The sequence below is a fragment of the Chaetodon trifascialis genome, chromosome 14 (assembly GCF_039877785.1).
Source record: "Chaetodon trifascialis isolate fChaTrf1 chromosome 14, fChaTrf1.hap1, whole genome shotgun sequence".
NCBI lineage: Eukaryota > Metazoa > Chordata > Actinopteri > Chaetodontiformes > Chaetodontidae > Chaetodon > Chaetodon trifascialis.
Genome location: NC_092069.1, coordinates 24,105,489 through 24,127,405, shown reverse-complemented (window position 1 = coordinate 24,127,405; position 21,917 = coordinate 24,105,489). Strand labels below are relative to the sequence as shown.

Here is a 21,917-nt window from a genome sequence, read left to right as displayed (position 1 = left end):
AGCCGATTCATCGAGCGGCCACATTTGAGCACACCTGCGGTTAAACAGCGGGTGGAAACCGTAATGACCTACCTTTCCTGTTAGGATTAGTGTTTCCCTCTGAGAGGGGGCTCACGGTTTTCTAAAACTCCCACCAGCCGAGAGCGGCCGTCTCTGAGGGGAGTCCTGATAATGATGCCCTCCGTGACATCCGCGTCCTTCAGTGATCGCCGCAGCGCTTTAGTCGGACCTCATCCTGGAAGTCAACATGATTTTTCAGGTTGGGTGCTTTTGCCTGAGGAAACGAGCCTCTGAAATCAGGACCGAAATCAATACTAATTCCATTTACATTTCTTCTTTCATCGCAAAGTAATGATTTACGGAGCTTCGCCGGGAATGAGAATGAATGTGGTTCTCTGTGCAAACACACAAACACGTGAAAAGTAGCCTGCACTTCAAACTTGTGAAAGGGGGTGTGGGCGGGTGGGAGACAGCAGATACAGTATTCGTTATATGGTGAGCACCTCCCATCGTGGATGTCGACTTGAATTAGGGCTGTGACTCCTTTAGAAGTACTCAGCAGCAGGTTTTGGCATCCCGTGTCCGCCTCCCTCCACACCCGCTCTGAACAGTCTTCTGTATGCATAATGTATTGTTTGGCCATTTTTCACAGTCCATCCACGGCTGCAGCATTTCCTCACTGCTTCAGGTGTTGAGAAGTATTGTTTAACTGCTCCAAAATGCGCACAAGTGCACTTTTCCTGTGATTTCAGACCCTCGCTACGTCTCACACGTGTCAGTTTTTGCAGCTGAGAGCGATGCGATGTGAAGTTCAAACACAACAGCAGCCAAACAATATTACAAATGAAGAAATGGTCTGGAAAAGGCTCGAATTTTCTCTCTGAAAGTGTGTAGGAACCTCATTTCTAGTTTCAGATTGAACTATAATTACCTTGTCCCACTCATGCAGAAACGCACACAGCTCTGCGCAGCAGACCTGCCTTCATGCATACACATGTACTGCGCTAAAGCGGTGTGACACATAATTTCCAGCAAACAGAAAGCTAATCATGTTTCTCCATGAGGTCGACTCTCTCGTTACAGCCGTCTGCTTCTTTGACATCGGGACCGTTCCGTTCTTTTCACCGCTGTCCCCCCGGGCTTCGTTCCCACATTCATCCCTGATTCCTCCATGTTACTCGGCGCTTGCATCAGCCCGTACAGTGACACACATTTGCGACTAATTATGCCCACGTTCACCTCGCTCATGCCCGCCGCGGCGGGGAACGGCGGCCATTGCGTTTTGTGCGGGCGTCGCAGGGTCGCAGGAACCGAAGGCCCCGAGCATCGAACGTCTTGCCCTGGGCTGCTTGTCATCTGACTTTAAGGGCTTTAAGCTTATTGTGCTGTCACAGTCATTGTAAGTCGCTCTGGATAACAGCGTTAGCTTAAGCCCTAAAATGTAAATGTCACTGTGAGCTCTTCATGAGACAGGCAGCAGAAACGAGGCTTGAAATCAACTTTTTGGAACTTTCTTTTTCGCAGCCGCTCGCCAAAACCGTTTTCTTGAAATCAAACGGTTTGCATTGCATTTATTCCAACGTATTGATTTGGGAGAAAAATAAGTACAACATCGTTACACTGATATTCAGTAGAGTCAGTAACGACAGATCTGAATGATTTGTGGATCACAGTGTTTGAAAATTAAACCGCTCCAGATCAGTTTTTAACAAAACGTCTCTGTGAACTTATCATATAAGTATCATGTGTATTTTATGTATAAACTGACCACCAGCTGTCTGATTGATACTTACTTTCGAGCACACGTGACCACACTTCAAAGGCCTTCGTGCTCGAGCTCTGCGAGTTCGATTCCGGTCGCTTGCACCTTTTGTGCTTGCGTCAGAAATTAGCTCCGCCCCGTCAGTTCGGCAGGTGCCCTGATGATGCTGTCTGCCGCACTTCATCTTCACGCTCGTGTACTGGCTGGTTTTCTGGTGTGAAGTTAATTTTAGGCCTGCGTTCGAGACTCTTTTGGCTGCCGTACCGGGCGCCTGCTTAGACCGGTGAGGGTTTTTGGAACCACCTGTTGTGGTGCGTTTGCGTGTTTGCGTGCCTTTCAAAGCGCTCAGGTGCGTGTTTTTCCTCGTATGTGTGTTTGCCGTGCATCTGTTTGCATAGATGTGCTCGATGTGTGTGTGTTCCAGTACTGTCTGAGCCTTCATCAAAGCCTCCCTTTGAGACCTGACAGTTCCTTTGAAGGAGCCGGAGCTGCCAGATGGCAACAGACAGACCCAGCGACTGCAGACATTTTGTGCCGTGGAAGGCTCCGGCCTTTTAGTCCGAATGAGCCCCGCTGCAACTCGAGCGAGCCGCTGTCGATGCCGGTCGATTATTCCTGCAAGAATGTTTGAGGACAGGTGGCGTTCGGTGGCTGCCGCCGTGAGCCGAAGTAATTCTGCATTTTCACACGTTCTTTTAGGACGACTTCTGCTTTGACCTAGAATGTAGTTAATCTTTAAAGACAGGCCAGAAACAGACAACAATTACAGCGACAGGTTTCAGGCGCAGCTTACGGAGGCCTGCAACAGACACAAATGATAAGGAGATTTTCTTAATAGACATGAGCCAGCCTGCTAATTAGCACCGAAAATCCAGCAGGAGCATCCAGCGGCAGGGTGATATCTCATGACGCAAAATACTGTAATAATGGCGCTTTCTTTGCCTTAAGACAGAAAGTCTCGTTTCGCTGGATTGTGGCGAGTTTTGAAAGGCTCGCTTTCAGCACCTGGGCACGTAAGAGTTGAGTCATATCACGGATTGATTCATAAAGAGGCGGTAAAAATCCTACTGCCCCTTTGAATGACTTTGTGGTGCACCATACAGTAAGTCTTTGATGTTCATTGTCAGTTTTCACGGCGTTCCTTTATTTCTTCTTCCTCTTCTTCGCGGCCGCCTCATACTGTCACATCCCCTTCCTCGCCATACCCCCACACAAATACGCTCATGGTGACAGCATGTGTATTTAGCAGACATCCATCGTTGCCCTAACACAGATATAAATCACCCATAACTTGACGTGTATTAGACACATATTGCTCCCTGAGGTATTGACAGAAATGCAGAATGCGATAACGTCTCTGATCGTTGGCGCCGCGTCTCACATGATTGACTGTGTTGTAGATTCTTTACACTACACCAGAGGCAGACCGCCGGGAGGAGGGAGGGAGAGGAGGTGGCATAAACGTCTCCAGATACCCTCACATATTTATTACCCCATTAAGCTGCCCTCCCTGCCCCCCTCCTCTCAGCGACACCTCACCACCGCCTTCCCTCAGCTATAAATATGACCGTCAGCCTCGGCGTCGAGGCCTCCGTTAGCAATACCTGCTATTATGTCATAAAATGAGTGGAAAGATGCTCAATGGCCTGTGATGTGTAAAGTTTTTTTTTTCTGATCAAAAGTGATACAGCTCAGGTTGCTGGATGCTAATGAAGTGATGTGCAGCAGCACAGCCCCCCGTTAAGTCCTCTCTCCAAACACACACACACACACACACACACACACACACACACACACACACACACACACACACACACACACACACACACACACACACACACACACTCACACACTCCCCCGCCGGGAACGAACTGCCACCGTTTCACTTCAGCCTTTGATGATCCTGTGATGGAAAGTATACAGTCCGCACATAAAAGTTCCTAAAGAATGGGAGCAGATCAGAGGAAAGATCTGAGGCCTTAACAAGGCGGGCTGCTGTGAGACCGCTCCACTCTCTGAAGTTAGATTCCTCACCGGCTTTATTTGAGTGCATTAACCTGCGAGCTCACCTGTAACAAAAAAAAAAAAAAAAAAAGAAATCATCTTGATTAAATGCTGTACAGTGAAGTATGAAAACAATGTATGGAATCCTGCAGTTGTTTGGATAATAATGAACGCCACGTTTCCAGAAGTTTGTGTTTCTGCCTGGGATGAGGTGTTTTGTAGCCTTCCAGTGCACTTATTATATTTGGGCCTTAAGCTTCAGGTAATTATGCCCTTATGCATTTATGCATGTGAGCATTTCATTACATCAGTGAACTACTAACAAAACCCCGCTGATTAATACCCAGTTAGCAGCACTCCAATAAAGCTGGAAAAGTATTACAATGCTTGAAGCTTATATCTCGGATATTTCTCTAATGCACTTTTACAGTAATGTATGCAAGAATAAAACAAGATTTGTGTGTGTCGTACTGCGTTTCTACCTCCCCGCATTGTGCACAAGCCTAGTTTTCACTAAAGCAGAGCAGAGTTCGTATAAATGACGTCGAGAAAAGAGTCCAGATATCTGAACCACCCACAATCCTCTGCTGGGTCGTCCGTTATGGGGCTCCGCGCTAACATAATAGAGTGAAAAATCTGAAGCTGGATGAACACACCTGAGGTTTTTTTTTTTTTTTTGTCTTCCTTGAAACGCTGACATGTCATTCTGTGTAACACACTCACAGTGTTTGTTCACCGGCTGACACACAGGCAGATCAGCTTGTTCACTGGTGGCTAAATTAAAGCTCCTCAGCTCCTCCAGGACTTCTTCTTGCCTTCTCATTCAGAGGGTGAGGATGCATCAGACCTGGAGATAAAGTTGTTCACTGCTTCCGCCGCTGTGTCCTTGTGTCCGTGCCCTCTGCCACCTCGAACCTGCTGACCCTTGTTTTTTTTTTGGTTTTTTTTTGGCCTGATGGCTGCGCGTCGCCTCCCCTCCCCTCCTCGTGCCGTCCTCTCCTCGCCTGTCTGCCGCCCTCCGATCTTGACCCACGCCACCGTCGACCCTTTCCGCGGCTTTCAGCGATCCCTGCTGCTCGGTAGCACGTGCACATAAACACGTGCACGCTCCTCTTCCTCTTCGTCACACCCACTCAGAATCCTTCAATATAATAACTTCATTCAGCCGAGAACGTCCCTCAGTGCGATTTAAAGTCGCTTTCATGGCAGCGCACACACTATGTAACACAAAGGTTACAAAACACATAACATCAAACAGAATCATCAATAATCAGATTAAATCAGGGGATAATGGAACAGCAGCAGTGTACTGCTGTGGGCCTGAAGGATTCGTACACAGTGTCTTAGAAGCCTTGAAATGTATGAATAAAATAGATGACTAAAATAATAAATTGGACGACCCTGATGAGCACAGCTCTCAGTCCAACATAATAAAACGGCCTGATTAGCTCGTCCTCATTTTCAGAAGGATGCTGCAACCATAGCTTTGTGATGGTGTCACCAGTGACCCCCGGCCCACCCTGTCATTGATTGTGATTCTGATTTTACCATTTCTGAATCCACTTATTTAAATCTAACTCAAATTACGAACACCTAAAGATTCTTTCAGTATCTCGAATAAAAATCTTTCCGTCCTCCGATGCCAGTAGCTCAACTCAAACGCAGCTTACAAAGAAAAGTGGATGTTCTGAAGCATGATAACTGCTAAGAGAATATAAGTTTAATTGATCCCACGCTGGGGAAATTACATTGTTAGAGATGGCAAAAATAGCAAGAATAAAGAAGGAGATGCAGAAAAAGAACAAAAAGATGATTAAGATGAATCAACTATATGTATGTACGCTATCTACAAAAAGAAAAGAATGGCTCAGCTTCTCAGTAGAATTGAACTGCACATTGTAGGATATGATGCATTAAAAAAACTGTCTTTTGTGCTATTGTACATTAGAAAATATATATAAGCACAATTAAAACATGTAATATTGCACAGGATATTTGCACAGATATAGTGGACATTAGCAAATGTTCAACATAAATAACAGTAGTGCAAAATACTTAAAGTGTTATCGGGGTTTTGATGGTTGAGTGGTGCTGCTTTCTGGTGATCTTTGGCTGAGTGCACCCTTCGAGTGAAGTTTCATGTCGGTCCGTGGACATGATGCTTGCATGACGGTCAGTGCCGGCTAAAATGAGAGCGCTGCTACCTGAATGCTCGATGCGTCGCTCTGTGCTGACAAAGGAGAGCGAGGAGGGATAGAAAATCCAATAGGAGATTTGTCAGCTCAGAGCTTAGCGAATCGGGGTATTTTCCCAACCTAAAACCAGGTATTGGACCCCAACCCGCCTCTCATACAGGAGACAGTGATGGGAGCGGGCAGGCATGCAGCAGAGACATTTTCATGAATGACATCTTCATAATCACCCGCACAGAAACATTCGCAGCATCTCCTCATAAACTCACAAAGCTGACGCACATTAAACATTCAACTTCCCTCACACTCCTGTGGCCTCACGCAGCAGATGGTTCAGTGTGAAAGCGCCGCGGAGTGGGAGAGATTGGCAGTGCCGTCCCCTGAACAAGCAGAGTCCTGAAACACAATGAAGATGTCACCTAGCACGTAGAGCTCCACATCAAATTAGTCTCCAGAATCATCCATAATAAGGAAGATCCTCTCACCAGTGTGTCTGCTGCTGCCCCGCACACCCCAGTCCCAGCAGCAGATGGCTGGAAGTGAATGCAGTTCACACATGAGCAGGGAAGGAAGGAAAAAACAATCTTTCCACCTTTATTTTGCAGCTGTTACCCCCTCACGAAGCCTGTGATGCTCTGTAGTATGTTAAAATTTTAGGGATGCATGTCATGCAACACGATCCAGAGGCTGGATGTGTGAATGCGTCCCCTGATAGCCGTTTAATACGCTCGATATGGACAAAAAGATGACCGAGATACCCGGACTCAACTCAGCAGAGTGGCAAAACCCAGTCACGACAACCTAATTACAAGCAGGAGGACTGGAGAATATCTGACAGCGACAGTATCTCTCAGCGGCTGAAAGGAATTAAAGAAGTGTTGACAAGCTGCTGCCAACAGAGCTGCAAAGGCCGAAATTGCCTGAAATCGAACCTAAATAAAATCCAATGTCAGCACCGCTGCAGTCAGTGCAACTTTGAAACTTCACTCTTCGAGCCGTGCGAGCCGAGAGTGAGTGGAATTTGTCTTCTTAACACGCAAAACATGCTCAATACACGATGCCATGAGACCTGCGATGTCGCGCAGTAGATGACGATCACCTACTGCTCCCGTCACTGGGCGATGGTCAGGTGTCTGTTTACCTGCCCCGCTGACTGAGCGTTGGTTGCACAGTGCTGGCGCGAGGAGGCGCCTTTGAATGAACTGCAGCGTTTTTTGAGTGCTGTCATACACGACTCTTCAAAGTGAAGCGAGGATACTTTAAATGTTTGAATCTGTCGGAGGAGTCTGTTTCCCACTTTGAACTCCTTCACTTGTCTGAGACAGAACAGGCTCTGCTGGGCTTTTTTCATCGACGTGATCCAAGTCAATATTCCATCAGAGTGTGTAGCGAGACATGGAAATGAGTGTGTGGTTATGCATTCACCTGAGATGTAGATGAGAGTTCTGGGTGGAGCGTGGCGTCCTTAATGAGCTCCTGAGCAGGAGGTTACTGTAACTGCCGCCTGCTCAGTGTGACCAGACCCTTTGTTACTGGACGTGAGCCCTTTTTAGGATGTAACATCAGCACAGGAAAGGTTACTGAACTGCACCAGGGTGTAAAAGAAGAGCCAGGATGATGGGAGACAGCTCTGAGCCGCCATATGCAGGAGCTGACGTTCGTGTCCGTGAGTGTGGCGCTTGATCGGGTTTATGGCAATAAAGGCTGAGCTGAAATCAGCGATGTGTTTGAGTGCATGGTGAGGGCTGGTGGCTTCCTCAACGAGAACGATCTGATGTGAGTAGCCTGCACAAATTCCTTATAGTTAATTTAACTTATGTATGACTTCCTGCTTCCAAAGAAAAGTTAAACAAAAACAGAAGTCATCTGCAAACAAACTGTGTTTACCGACTGTTTTCTGAGCCCATGCAGTGATCTCCGTTATCCAGTCATGTGTTCACAAAGCGGTGAACCTCGCTCCATCGTCAAGTTAGTCGCTTACTTTAGTTGCTCCTGTTCCAGCTTGTTTGAGATGTGTCGCGTTGAAGCTGATGAGGAAAACATTACTTATATTGTCTTTGTGCCGTTTTCAGTTGAGTTTATGTCAAAGAGGAAGTCATCTCACTCTGTTTTATTTAGGTTTTTCACGGTGGAATCAGGTTTTTAATGTGTACCAAACTACAAATAATAATTGGAATACTATGCAAATGCTCCCAAGGTGTGACAGCAGAGCTTTTTCCTGTTGTTCACAGTCTGGAGACATGATTAGATTTCAGCAGAACGCCAGCGGAGCAGAGTTTGATCCAGCCGAACCTCATCTCTAGCCTCAGCTGCTTTGGACTAACACAGCCTGGGGACATGCAGTGATTTATAATCGCTGGCTCGGTCTTCATCATCGGCCCAGACACTCAGTCAAAAATAGAACAGCGGACAAAGTGGGCAACAAATGAAACAGAGCCAGTGTTTTGAAATCCAACAAACTTCTTCTGTTCAAGTATTCTGATGATGTTGTCGGAGGATTTCTTTTTCCAGCAGACAGGAACGGATACCAGAGGCGAGCTGGAGGGATTCATGGTGGAGTGGATGGTTCCAGTCTAAAGGAGCTTTGCACAGAGCCTGTCCATCACATCCCTCAGACAGACACATCTGCTTCACCCCTCTAATCTCATTTGCCTGGTCGATAATGTTATTAAAGGCATGTCTGTGCGCGAGTGTCACAATCTGCATGTACTCCAGTGCAGGCTGCCCACAGTGTTCTGGTACAAGCCAAGATGAAACGAATCCAGATTTCAGCTGCAGCCGGTGTTTCGGTGTGTAGATTTGGATTCCTCCTGTCATCCAAATGCAACTTTTCAGAGGTTCCCTTTTTGTTTAAGGGGGTGGCGACACGTGAAATACAAGAAAAAGAAGTAAAGCAGTTGATTCTAGGTCACAAATCCATCAAATTTTAGTAACTGTGCTGTTAACATCCCCCGGTAGCACATGCAGCCTGTTGTTGATGCGCTCTCTCAGTGGCAGTTAGTCTGTGGAGCAGCACAGGCCCACCGAAGCTTTCTGCTCATTGAAGGTCACTGGATAAAACAGCATAAGCCGCACTACGTGCCGAAAATGTGAAAGATCTGTATTCTTGAACTCTGGGAAAAAAATGTGTAATGTTGTTTGAAGATAGAGGTGGATCAGTGTTGCTGTTCTGTATCCTTGGAAATGGACTCGACCGTGCCCGCGCTCCCTAAGAATAATTGCACCCTTGAAGGCGGGCTGTCGAGCCGACGGTCGTCCTCATGACTCGGCGGTCCCGTGCCGGGACTGAAGTGCAGCATTGCTTTATGAGATCGAAAGAAGTCGGGACGCAGCGCTCTGTTGGAGGCATCCCTGGCACTTTATAAACCACTTTGTAAGTGTCACTTTTGGCTTAAAGATCCCCGCAGTGTGAAGACATTGCAGAAATAGTTTCCCTGCAGAGACTTCTTTTTTTCCAGACTTTTCTTAATGATTGACAGTGCAGCAGAACGCCACGTGAGGACTGCGGTGACCTCGAAGTGTTAAGAAATACGCCGGTGATGAATTTACTTCCATTCAGGAGCTCATTCTTCTGTAAAAGTTGATCTTTTGTCTCCAAAAGAAAAGAGAAGAAAAGAATCAAAAGCTGATTTTGCACCTTCACCCTAAACAAAACGGCGACTGTATCTCAGCCGAGGTGAGGCTGAGAAACAAACAAAGCGTCACTCCGTCGCCTTTTTTACGACATGAAAGCTCATTTGAGGTGAGCTGTTCGACAGACTCTTTTCAGACGGGTTCATTGTTTGTCTCAGCTGTCAGGACGTCTACTCTCCCACCAATCCAGCTGTGGCTGCGTCTGAACCGGAGGAGCTCGGAGAGGGAGAGCCTTACCTTATTTCACCCCCAGCAGAATGCTATTAAGTGGGAGGAAACGGTTCTCTCTCTCATTCTCCCCCTCGCTCCTGCGGTCTCCCTCCCCGCTGTTTGTGGGAGACGGATCGGTCAAGGTGACCCCAGCCGGCGCGGGGTCTGCTCGGCCCACCCACCCTCATGCCGTTCCTGACACTCGTTCTGTTCGGTCGCGCCGCCGGTCCGCAGGCAGAGGCCTTCAGCTGCTTCTTCGCCACGTTCCCCCTGCAGCTCTCTGCAGTGAGGCCCGAGCCTCAGATCTGACAGCATGCTCCGTTAAATAGGTAAGCTGAGCAAGTAAAACATGCTAATATAGTCAATTACCAGCTAATACAATAACATCTTACGAGCACTGGAAAACTCATCGTCCCCTTAATGCAGTGATATATTACAGTACATGATCAGGAAATATATATCAAAGGATCAGGCTTTATTACATTTTCTCTCATTTAGAGCGACGTTTTATTAAATCCTGCATTTCATTTGCTCATAACTCTAAAAGCTGTCCATTACGGCCAGTCCTGCACTGATTCTCTGCAGTTCTCTGAAACGGCATTTAGCCGCGTAAAATGCTTAAACTATCCTTTGAAAGCAAAACTAATGAAACCCTGCGTGGCAGCATCGAGATAATCGAACAGTAAAACTCTCCCCTGAAACCAGCGCTAATGAAATTCCAACCACGTGAGCCATAAACTCTTCACTAAAACAAGTTTTAATGAAAGTGGCTGAAGCAGCTTTTAAATGATGCGGCACACAAACTGTGACTGAAGTCCGACTTCTCAGGGACTTTAGCAGATAAAATATTGTAATAGCAATTAATTTTATTGGTGAGCTGTCCGTTAATCCGACCAGGGTCGCACACGATGGCTTTGCCAACGAGGAAGTCATTTGACATTGTCTTAGCTTACCAGATTATGATGCAAATGAACTACGGGAAGCAGACATGAATGGAAAGTGTGTTTCCTGTGTTCCTTAAAGCGCTGTAAAGCCACCGTAGATTAACCAGAGCAGTGCTTAAAGATTCAGTGAGCGCCGCCTCCATTTCCTCCTCTCTCCTGAGGTCAGCGTCCGCTGCACCGCCGCACAGAACAAAAGACCTACTTCTGGGGTGATCAATCCTGAACCGAGAGGTACAGAGAGGGGAGTTAAGGTGACGAGAGGAAGAGAGGGAAGAGGGTCGGCGCTGAAGGTCACTCACACAGGAAGCCGAGCAGCTAGAAAACATGCATCGCCCGTAAATGGAAGGCCTTGTTAGCGGTAGTCCTCCGCATAGTCGAGCTAATAAGAGTCTCCTCGGACCTGACAGGATGCACATTCATCAAAACGTGATGAAAGAGAATCGGGAGCCTCTGCAGCACTGGCAGCCGGCTACCTCTGCAACAAAAGACGAGCTTCGCGCTCGTGCCTCCGCCGGCTCCACGGCAAATATTAGCTTTGGTTTTAGAAGGAAATAACCAGCATGCAAATAACAGACCGCTAACGTATGCACGCACACAAGTGAGAGAGCACTAAGAATACCGGTGTGTGTTCGCACGGCTCGTTTAGGGAGCGTTCTCCGTGTGTGTGCACGAACAGATGCAGCAGGACGAGCGCTGCTCTGTGAATGCAGGCGGGGAGGCTGGATGGTGTTCGAGCTGCTTCCCACCTACGTTTTCAGTGCAGCGTTTGTGCTGGTGTCATTTCACGTTTTCACTCTGCGTGTGTGTGTGTGTGTGTGTGTGTGTGTGTGAGAGCGAGAACACGTGGTTTCTTTGTCTCAGAGTTCCCAAGACACTTCTAAACCCTGCTAATCTTAATTCCGCAGAGATGGTGCGTATAATTAGAGTTTGGATGAGAGCCAGCGTCTTATCGCTCACAGCGCACAGGCCGGCCTCTGAATCCAACCCCGCTGCACTGTGGGTGACCCCCATTTGGCCCAGTAACATGCGGCCCTCCACACCACCACCCATCCATCAAGGTGCTGGTGCAGGGCTTATCATAAGCCCAGAACCGCTGTCAGAGCCACGCTCCTGTACTTCTTGATTCTGTTTCATCTCAGGCTGTCTTCACTTTCTTTAACTTTTATTCACTTCTTCTTATCTCCTCCATCTTCGTTCTAACCTCCAAACCACCTCCCTTCACGTATTCTGTCACTCTCAAGTCAAACAGCGAAGATGCCTCCAAGATGCCTCGCCATCCTAGATTTGTTCATTGGAGTTGTTGTTTTCAGGATTTTCATGTGAACTCAAAGAGCTCAGTCTCTCATTAGAGCTCGCGTGGAGGATTTAGGGGACGTGCAGGCAGAATGTTGAATATAATATTCATAACTATATTTTCATTAGTGCTCTGCAGAGCACCTTCCATGTTGTTTCTCATGGTCACTGTAGGGGTTTTCAGTTGGTTGCAGTCTGCAGCGTCACCTCTAGATGCCACTAAATCCACCACGCTGGTCCTTTAAGTTTTCCATTTGTGTACACGCTGCAGTTTTCCCCTGCGACGATGCACCATTGGCTTACGACGTCTGTCAAAACGCAGTCACATTTCCATGCCTGTATGTCTCACTGTCGGCTTTAACACGTTCTCTTCAGCGTGTGTGGTGTGTTGCATGCGATGACATGCGACAATGCGGTGTGACGGGTCACGACGCAGCGTGAAGCCGCGCCGCACAGCCGGCGCGTCGGCCTGAAGAGTTTTACCTGCTTCGTCGGGAACACAAACAGTGACGGTGACGCTGAAAAGCTTTTTTAGTTTTCACCCTTTGATGTTTTTGGTGGCTGTTGCCGCTGCTGAGATTATGAAAGTGGAGCGCTGGAGAGCATATTAGATGGTAGATATATGTCTGGGTCTCATCCCTGCGCCGTTACCGTCAGCTTTAAAGCTCTGAAAGTCACATAAAGGTTGTTATGATGATGAATGAAGTAAATTCAAGCTTGTTTTTATATTAATGAACAAAACCATCATGACTGAATGTCATGAAGCTTCAGATGTTCTGAGCATCTTTTCCTTTCTAAAACTGTTGTTTCCAAGCTTAAGAGCGGTAACACCATGTGATGCAGTCAAACGCTGGCAGACATGTTCCTCCTGTCACTTATACTTTCATTGCTTGTGCTTTAACCGACAGCGCGGCTCATGTGAGAACATTTCTGATCATTCAGTTTCGTAATTTAACATAAACTCCTTCCACTTCTTCCAGTGCTATAACTTCATGTCCTTTAATATCTTCAGCTTCATCTCTTACTGCCGTGCACAGACAGTTTAAAGCTCCAGCTCTATAATAAGAAAATAGCTTTTCTTCTAGTTTCCATATACAGTATGCCGTGATCCTGTTTAACCTTTATCGTCAGGCCGGATCAGGAGATGTACAGCAGCGCTGTTTGCAAACAATAAAAAACAGAATAAATGTCAGACTAGCACGCAGTGTCAGTTATGAGCTGAAACACTGACAGAGCGTTAAATAAAGCATGATACAGCAGTCAGGAGTGGCACAAAAACAGGCCATAATTATGCAAAGAGCGAACTGGGCTGCATTGATTTGCTTGTTTACATATTAGATCTGACCGGCAGACAGAGGAGAGGCTGATTGGAGCAGGGCCAGGTGTTATTCAGAAGCATCAGAGGACTGACGGCCAGCCAGACACTTTCAACATCACAAAGCTTCATTTCTGAGGCTGCTGACTATCGTCTGCACGTTGCGTCTCTTGACATGGACGCTTTGGTCCAGCTCTGTGTCCTTCTGCTCTCAGTCTCTGCCGCAGTTCACTGAAGACTCCCATTTTTCCGACATCTTTGGCCTGTCAAATGATCCGTTTGAAGATCACGCCTCGGAGCGGGAGCTGAAATGAGCCGCTTTAAACGAGACGCTGTCCATTCGGTAAATGCTCTTTCTTCGAATCTTCCCAGCGGTTGCTTTATTTGAGGGTTTCCACTGTTTTTAACCTCCTTCTCTTCATCTCTCCAGTTTATCTCATCACAAGCTTCTTTACTTTTCATTGCTTCGTTTCTCCTTTTCCTCTGCTCGCTCCTCCTCGGTGGAGTGTTGTTTACCGCTGTGGACGAGGAGGTGTAGTTACTGGAAGTCTACAGTATGTGCAGGAGAGACATGCACAGATTCAGAGGGGGAGACGGATGGAGAGGTGCACGGCACGGACAGCGGGAGGCCTTCGGCGAGGAGGAGGAGGGAGAGCAGGGGAGTGACGGAGGTAGAAAAGAGGAGGAGAGACAGAAAGAGGAAGAGGGATCAAAGCCGCCTCCCTTGTCAGTATGCACAGTGTGTGTCCTCTACACCCACCTCACCGCTGGAGAGATGGGAAGATGAAGCGAGAGAGGAGCAGCTAACGTTGCTTCACAGACAAAGATTTCCTCCCTCCCTGCCTCCCCCCCGCCTCCCTCCCTCCCTCCCTCCACGCCTCCCGCTCTGCAGTTTTCCTTCAGTGATGCTGAAGGATGATTGAGAGCTCTCCCACCGACAGCATTTTTGAACACACGCATCAATAAATAAACCCCTTAGATGTAGTGCAGAGTGTGTGTACTGCATGTGTGTGCATGTCCGTCCACGTGCGCGCAGCATGTGTGTATATGTGTGCACGTGTTCTCCATGTCCAGGCGATCTGGCACTCCATCCCCTCTTCCCAGGGGCAAACTCTTTGAACGCCTTTGTCTTTCTTTCTGCTCCCATTTCTTTCTCTTTGCTCTCCCGAGCTTTTTTTTCTCCCTTCCTGCCGTCACTCCTTCCTCTCCGGCATCTTCCCGCATTTCTCTTTAGTCTCATTTCCCTTCTCTCCTCTTTCTCCCCTGCATCTTTTTCTCCTCCTCCCTCCCTTCTGCGCACTCTGCTGACGCACTCAATCTCTTTTGCACACCGCTGCTCACTTTGAGAAGGCTCAACACACTTCCCCCATGCTTCTGTGTGTGTGCGTGTGTGTGTGCGCGTGTGTGTGTGCGTGTGTGTGTGTGTGTGTGTGTGTGTGTGTGTGTGTGTGCATTATTGATCAGTGTATAGATTCTGTAGATTGATCAGTTTTGTAGATATTTAACAATGAATCACTCGACAGCACACATTTGAAAGGTGACGCTCGTCGTGACAAAGCACACACAGAATCAGCTGAATGTGGCCTCCTTTCATGTCGACTGAGCGTTTTAGCATCTTTCAGCTCATTGTTTTGGTTTTGCGGTTTGGTTTCAGTCTCCCTGCTCTCGGCAGCATGATGTTCTTTCACCACAGAACCTAATGTCTGACGAACAAAGCCTCGCTGGTGAACACGGTGGAGCAGATATTTCCCTCTGGAGACCAAAATAAGGCTAATTATGACGATAATGTAGTGTTTCAAGCTTACTCTGCTGGCCCCCAGCTGCCCAAATAATCACATACTGTGCGTTTAAGTAACTGTTTGTTTAACCTGTGAATTGATTACGACTGACTAACAGTCCCGAATCCTTTAACACTGAATTTAAAATAATACAAAACAGAGAAAAGTGACAAATCTCATGTATGAAGCTGAAACCAAGTAATGGCCTCAGTGTGTTCGCACTCATTCTAGTGCTTGTCATGCTGTTCATGTCTTTACGTGTCTACATATGTGCATGTCATTTAACTTACATTTTTACCTGCGGCCACATTGTTTATGGACCCTCCTGCAGTTCCATTAGGAGAATTCATTAGTATTTTTTGAAAATACACACACACACACACACACACACACACACACACACACACACACACATGTATGTGATTATTCATGTGCAGGTGACTCCAAACTACCTGCTCCTGCTTGCATGCTTGCTTGTGTGTGTGTGACTGCATGTGTGTGTCTACCTCTGTGCACGCGTCTCATTACCAGGTTTATACAGTGTATGCACAGTTCGCTCTGCTGCAGTCAGATATATGCTCCCATAGACACACACACTCGCACACACACTGCAGAAAACTAAGAGCCAATTTGAGAAGTAGGCGACCTGCACTGTAACTCCTCTGGCTTCTGGTTATCTTTGGAGTGCTGACTGTTTGCTGCGCAGCTGCTGCCTACTCGCAGCATGGCGTAATGAGATTTGGGCAAATTGTATGTTCTGCAGGACGCCGTCCAAGACGGTTGTGCAGAGAACTCTCACGCCTCCTTAACCTGACGGTGCAGCCCAGACGTTGGAGAGGAGGGCCGAAGATTGAGAGGAGCTGGTTTGAAACCTTTGGGCCAGCAGTGAAGTCATTGGAAGATGCTGTAGATTGTATGCTGGAAGATTTCATAAGAAAACCACATCAGCTCCGTAGCTCAATTTGATGCCAATTATAGGAAAGGCACCCCTCCCTCCTCCGGTGCTGGACTTATTTCTGCAGTTTTTGGCCGGCGCTCCTGTCGGCCACAGTAACAGTTTAATCACCAGCCTCAGTTCAATTGTGGGGAAGCAGCAACATGTTTGTTTACTACGTGTTTTATCGTCTGACTGCTTGTGTTTGTTGCCCTGTTGGACTCTGTTGTTGTGGTGTGGCCATGTTCCCAGATCTCAGAAGGTGGTTTTGCTGGTAAAATGTTATCATAGACTATAGGAATGAGGGCCAGGGGTTTGCAAATAAGAAAAATAAGGATTTTCTTTGAAACAACAATACAGAGAAAAAGTGAAAACAGCTTGTTCTTGTTCTGTGTTTCTGTTGGCGACCTGAAGCTATAGCCCTCAAACGTACTCAAGGTTCAGTCTCTCTGCCTCGAGCAGCAGATAACAGGCAGACACAGTTAGCGGCTAGCTGGTTATCGTAGTCGAGCGTTTAGCAGCACAAAGATGTTTCCCTCAGAAGTTTGTGGAGGACCAAAATAAAGCTCAAAGGAGAGAGACGATTGGACGTCCAGGTGGAGAGAAACACGAGTCTAAAGAAATGCTAATGCTGCTGCTTGTCTCCAAGATGTGTAGCAGTTAGCTGTTAGCCGTTTAAAGCTCGTTCTGCTGCCTCCGAGTTCCCAAAATATCCAATTAAGGAAGCTGCAACTTCAGAAAACTTATGTTTCAAAAGAGGGATTGGTGAAAGTAAGATGCACGCAGCATATTCTGCGCTGCATTTGGTTTAATATTTCACTGCCAACAAAGATGTTTCCAGTCCAAGTTGATGAAACTTGCCGAGCTCTGAGTGCCCTTCAGCATGGAAACTTTTATCCCTGCCCTCTCGCTGACATCCATACAGAAACTTCTCCACTGGACCGGCTGATTGCTCAGCAGCTCGAGCTGTTGATTGTGGACAGGTCCAATTTGCACAGTAGAAATAGTTAATTGTGAACACGGGAAAAAGGAGACAGTGGGTTCAGCCACATGTCAGTGTTTAAGCAAAGGTTTCCTGCATGTTAGACAAAGACCAGGCTGTTTGCAGAGAGGCTCGAGGAGGTGGACTGAATCTGAGAGGTTTGTTTTCGGCGGCATTCATACGCTCCTCCGTCTGCTTTTTATCCAGTAAGTCAATCCTGTTGCTTTGTGCCGTTGAAGGAGCTCCGCTTATGGAAAAGGATGTTGTCTGCATGCAGATTCTTGTGCAGCGCCGTCTGCAGAGCCAGACTGGTGTTGCCGCCCGGCTCGACCTGCTCCGTCGTCATGAGCGAGGCCGATTGTGCCTGAGCTTCTTTAAGTTCGTAATGAGTTTAAGCTCGTTATCTCGGCTCAGACTCAGTTTTGAGTTTGGCCTTTGCTTGGCTGGTTAAAAAGTCACAGATTTGATTAGTGCGGAACAGGAGCTGGTGCTAATAGATTGATATTTGAGTTTAAGGAAACCAGACTCCAGAGCAAGATGGCGGCGTGCTCAGCGTGCAGTCATCGCTCTCACACAGGCTTCATATTTTGGCTCTCGGACGCTTTAAGCAGCGGGGTGTCTGATCATGACCAATCGAGTCTCGGCACGATTAGCTGCTCATTTGCGTTTTCGTTTGTTTTCGTGTGGCGGCGGTGAAGAATGTGCAACATCAGAGCGTCGTTTGTGTTTCTGCACATGCTAATGAGGCTATGCTTTGCCATCGTGTTTGGATTCATTCATGCTTCATGGGCGTTATTCTTCTGCTGTTTCTATTTATAGTTTCTGCTTAGTGTGACTGATTTGGTTTGATTTTTATAAAACCTCTCTTTGTATCTGCTCCTCAATAAGCACCGGCTTTATTAACGACTCAGCAAATTTGCTCATGAGCGTCCTTGTGCGAAAAAAAAAAAAAAAAATCCGAAGAGTTCAGTTAAGCCTTTTGGAAAGGGCTTCGGAAAGCTGGTCACGCCAGCGCTGGCGCCGTGGAGGCTGAATGGCCTTCTGGTTAATGAGCAGATTGGAGTGAGAAGGAAAATTGAATGATGAGTGATTCATCCAGGCAGAGTCCAGGTAAATCACCATCACTTCCTATCAGATGACATTAAACTGGCCACAGTCGGTTCACAGAGTGCTTTCAAAATTGGTCTCGTTCTCAGCAGCTGCTGTGCGAATAGATAGCGTGTGTGCGCTGCTTATTATAGGTCACCCAATTAAAGTGTGGAATGTTAACCGTAATAGTTTGCAAGAATGGGTACAAGCTGTGAGTGGTTCGAGGCTATTTTTATTACCGATTAATCTCCCAATCTTTTTTTTTTTGCGATGGATGAACTTATCCTTCAGTATGTGAAGTATCAAGAAGTTAAAAATTGCTCATTTTCTCTTGCAAACTTTCAAAGAAACCCAATATCAAGTAAAAGAATCAATGACTTATGTGATATTCAAGATATATTGTACTCCGAGTACTGGCTGACTGTTGAATAAGATGGAGCCAGGAGGCAGTTAGCATAGCTTAGCATAAAGACTGAAAACAGGGGGAAACACCTAGCCTGCAGTTGTGGTTTCAGGGGGGAGCTGTGACTTCCTGGAGTCTCTCCCAATGACTAGACCCCGTTTTTTGTTTTTTTTTTTTGTAGCAGTTAAACAAGATTTCATGTGTTAATCGGTGAGGTTTACAGGTGCTGTTTGGTTGCAGGTTGTGTTACTTTGAGACACAGCCAGGCTAACTGTTTCCTCCTATTTCTAGTCTTTATTTCTAAGCTAAGCTAACTGGCTACCAGCCGTAGCTTCGCATTATTGGAAATAGGAGTGGTATCGATCTCAGCTGTTCTGCTGCAAGAAAGCGAATAAGAACATTCCCTAAAATATTGAGGAGTTCCTTTAAAGGTCTTTGAAAATAGAGGTTCAGCTCGTCTTAGCCTGAGTTCAGGGGATTTGGATAAAGGCACGCTTCCACAGACACATGCAGGAATATAATGACTTGACCTGCTCCACAAAGACAATCAGAGGCATTAAATTCAGACCTTTTCTCAGCTGCAGAGAGAGACTTTCTCTCGAGCTATTTTTGTGACTCTTAATAAGGATCTAATTATAAGGCTTGACATTTAGAGAGAAAGTGCTAACATGTCAATAACCACAATTGACAGCCTCTCGGGGGGGGGGGGGACGACAACGCTCTGCAGATTAATTGCAGGCTGTTGAGGTGTCGACCGGGAGGCCGTGGACCTCTCCCGTAAGCCTTGACCCCCGCGTGAACGTGCATCCACACAGAAGTGCCACCTGTGATGTCCAACGCGTGCTTCCAGGCTGAGTGCTCTTACTCTGCTAACGGCTCGCGGTGGGAGGCGGCGGTCATGTGTTCGTAACTCCACGCACACAAACCGCATCCTGCTCCGTCGTCGCTGTTTCGCTCCCGTTATGAGCCGAGGCGCTCAAACGAACCATCATTTAGACGTTTCTCCAGCGTGTTTGACTCCTTCGTCCCCTCCCTCGTGAGTCTTCCTCGCAGTGGTCTTTCTGCTCCTGTTGCAGGTGTTTTTGTTGGGTTTCGAGGGACTCGCTGCAGGTTTTCAGGTCTTGGTGTCTTGACAGTCGATTTCTTTTCGTGGCTGCTTTGACAGTCGGCGACGCAGGAGCATCGCCTTGTTTACTGAGGTCTCCAGCTCCCCCCTTCCTGCCACTCCTCTTTTGCTCCCGTCGTCGCCTCCCTCCCTCCCTCCCTCTGATCCTCACACTCTGCATCTTTCACACACTGCCATCCTCATCTTCCTCTTTCCACTTTCATTCTTCTAATTCTCCTCATTTTCTTTCCCATTCAGCTTCTGTCCCTCCTCCTCCTCCTCCTCCCCCTCCTTCCCTCGTCATCGCCTCCCTCCTCCCCCTCCTCCCCCTCCTCTGGCCAAGGTCCATGTAATAAATCAGACCAAACTGACTGTGTCTTCGCCTTGCAATGATGGAAAGTTACATTTAAAGTACATTTACTCAAGTACAGTTTAAAGCCTTGTAGTCCTTTATGCCACCGTAGCATTAAAGACTTCGTGTTAGAGGGAAGTGAAGAAAAGCTTTTCACTCATCTGACAACTGCAAACGATTCTACATACAAAACATGCAGTGTGCTAATAAACTGTGATTGTTGACGTCATTTACAATCACTGAAGTGCTGGGCACCACTTTGTAATAAGGCAGTTAATAAACTGTGATTCTCGACTTATTGAATTGTTTTTGAAGCATTATGAAAGCATTAAAAGCACCAGCATAATGAGTTCTTCTACACTCAGACTTGAAGCTGCACTGATTCACATAGAAATGACTGTGTTGCTCATGCTGATGAAGCTCTGCAGCTCAGAGGAGCCTTTTAGCCTCTTTCAGCTCTTGTTTCGGTTTTCAGCCTCCAGCTCGGTCTCGTTCGGGCTCTCGTCGGCCTCATTTCCAGCCACAGCTGATAAACCCTCTGTGCTACCTGCCTCACAGCAGACAGTGGACAGTTTAGCAGCTGAGGAGCCACATATTTCCCTCAGGAGGTGGTGGAGACCAAGAACAGCTCAAGGATCCATAAGTTGGATCGTATCTACTTTAGAAACTGACGTCAGGTTGCTGCCATCGGTGGTTTGAGTACATTTTATTTACACCTTGTGTACTTTTACTTGTTTTGAATAGTATATTTTCCCTTTGGTGTTGCTCTCCTGACTTAAAGACACTTCTTGCCTCCTTGATTGCGATTTGTTTGTGTGCTCGTCCTTTAAAAACAAGTGTTTTAATGACTCCTGTCCAGCGACTACAGATCTGACACTCTGGGGTTACGCTCGGCAATCGATCAGAGAATAGACAACAGACCAATCACTGACCTTCACTCTCCTCGTCTTCCTCCTTCTCTTCAGCAACTGCTCAGAGAGATGCAGCAGATGGCCAGCCGGCCTTTCGCCACCATCAATGTCGCCTTGGAGACGGACGAGGAGCCGCCCGACCTGATAGGAGGAAACGTCAAGGTGAGTGCAGCAGCTTCTTAAAGCGATCGCCACCTGTCGTCTAACAGCGAGCAGGGACGCTCCATCCGTCATCGGGCCCGTCGCTCATCCTCCCTCGCGCGGGAGCTCGGTCTCGCGGCCGTCGAGCGCCGTTTGCGATCGCAGTCGCGCCGCGGTGATGCATGTTCCTCACGCCATCTGTTTAACGTCACCGCCGAGTGCGAGCCCTTCAAGATGATTGCATTAGTTTTCAGCAAGCCGAGGAGGCTAAATTGAGCCCACTCAGAAAGACGAGTGTGGAGCGTAGTGCAGGTCCAGTCCGCCTAATGAGGGTCAATGCAGTGTGTTTTGCCAGGACAGCGCGAAGGCCGGATGATGATCAAAGTGGCCTGCTGATGAGCTACACTGCACATTACGCCAGTTACAGCCAGTTATTGTGGATAGTCTGTGCATGCTAATGAGCGTGAATTCAGTTAACCCCGGAGTTAAACACATGCAGATGAGAGTAACGTATTGCAGATTAAGACTATACTTAGAAAGGAGATAAGAGATTTGCTCCAGCGTGTTCTTCATTGGGAAAAAAAATAAATTAACGCCCACTTGCAGGAAATGTTTGCTGGCATGGAAATAAAGACCATTAGGGGACACTATTAAAGTTATGCTTCATCTTACAAAACAGCCTTGTTTTGGTGCAGCGAGCCATCTGTGTTTTTGAAATACTGACGAGGAATCGAAGGTAGCAACTTGTGTCCATATGGACACACAAAGCAGAGTGAAAGACGGCCAGTTTTAAGCTGCGGCTCTAAGTTTAGGATGAATCGCTGCTGCTGGAACCACAGGTACATCAGAGCAGGTCTCAGAGTCAGGTT

At 47.2% G+C, this 21,917-nt stretch overlaps 1 protein-coding gene across 2 annotated transcripts in view; it reads left to right on the top strand.

Annotated features, from left to right (window-relative positions):
• atrn (attractin) overlaps window positions 1-21,917 on the top strand; it is a 114,732-nt gene that overhangs the window by 78,064 nt on the left and 14,751 nt on the right. For both annotated transcript variants that reach the window (XM_070979907.1, XM_070979906.1), the window contains exon 27: window positions 20,962-21,069. In XM_070979907.1, the coding sequence (XP_070836008.1) occupies window positions 20,962-21,069 (108 nt within the window). The remainder of the gene's footprint in view (window positions 1-20,961; window positions 21,070-21,917) is intronic.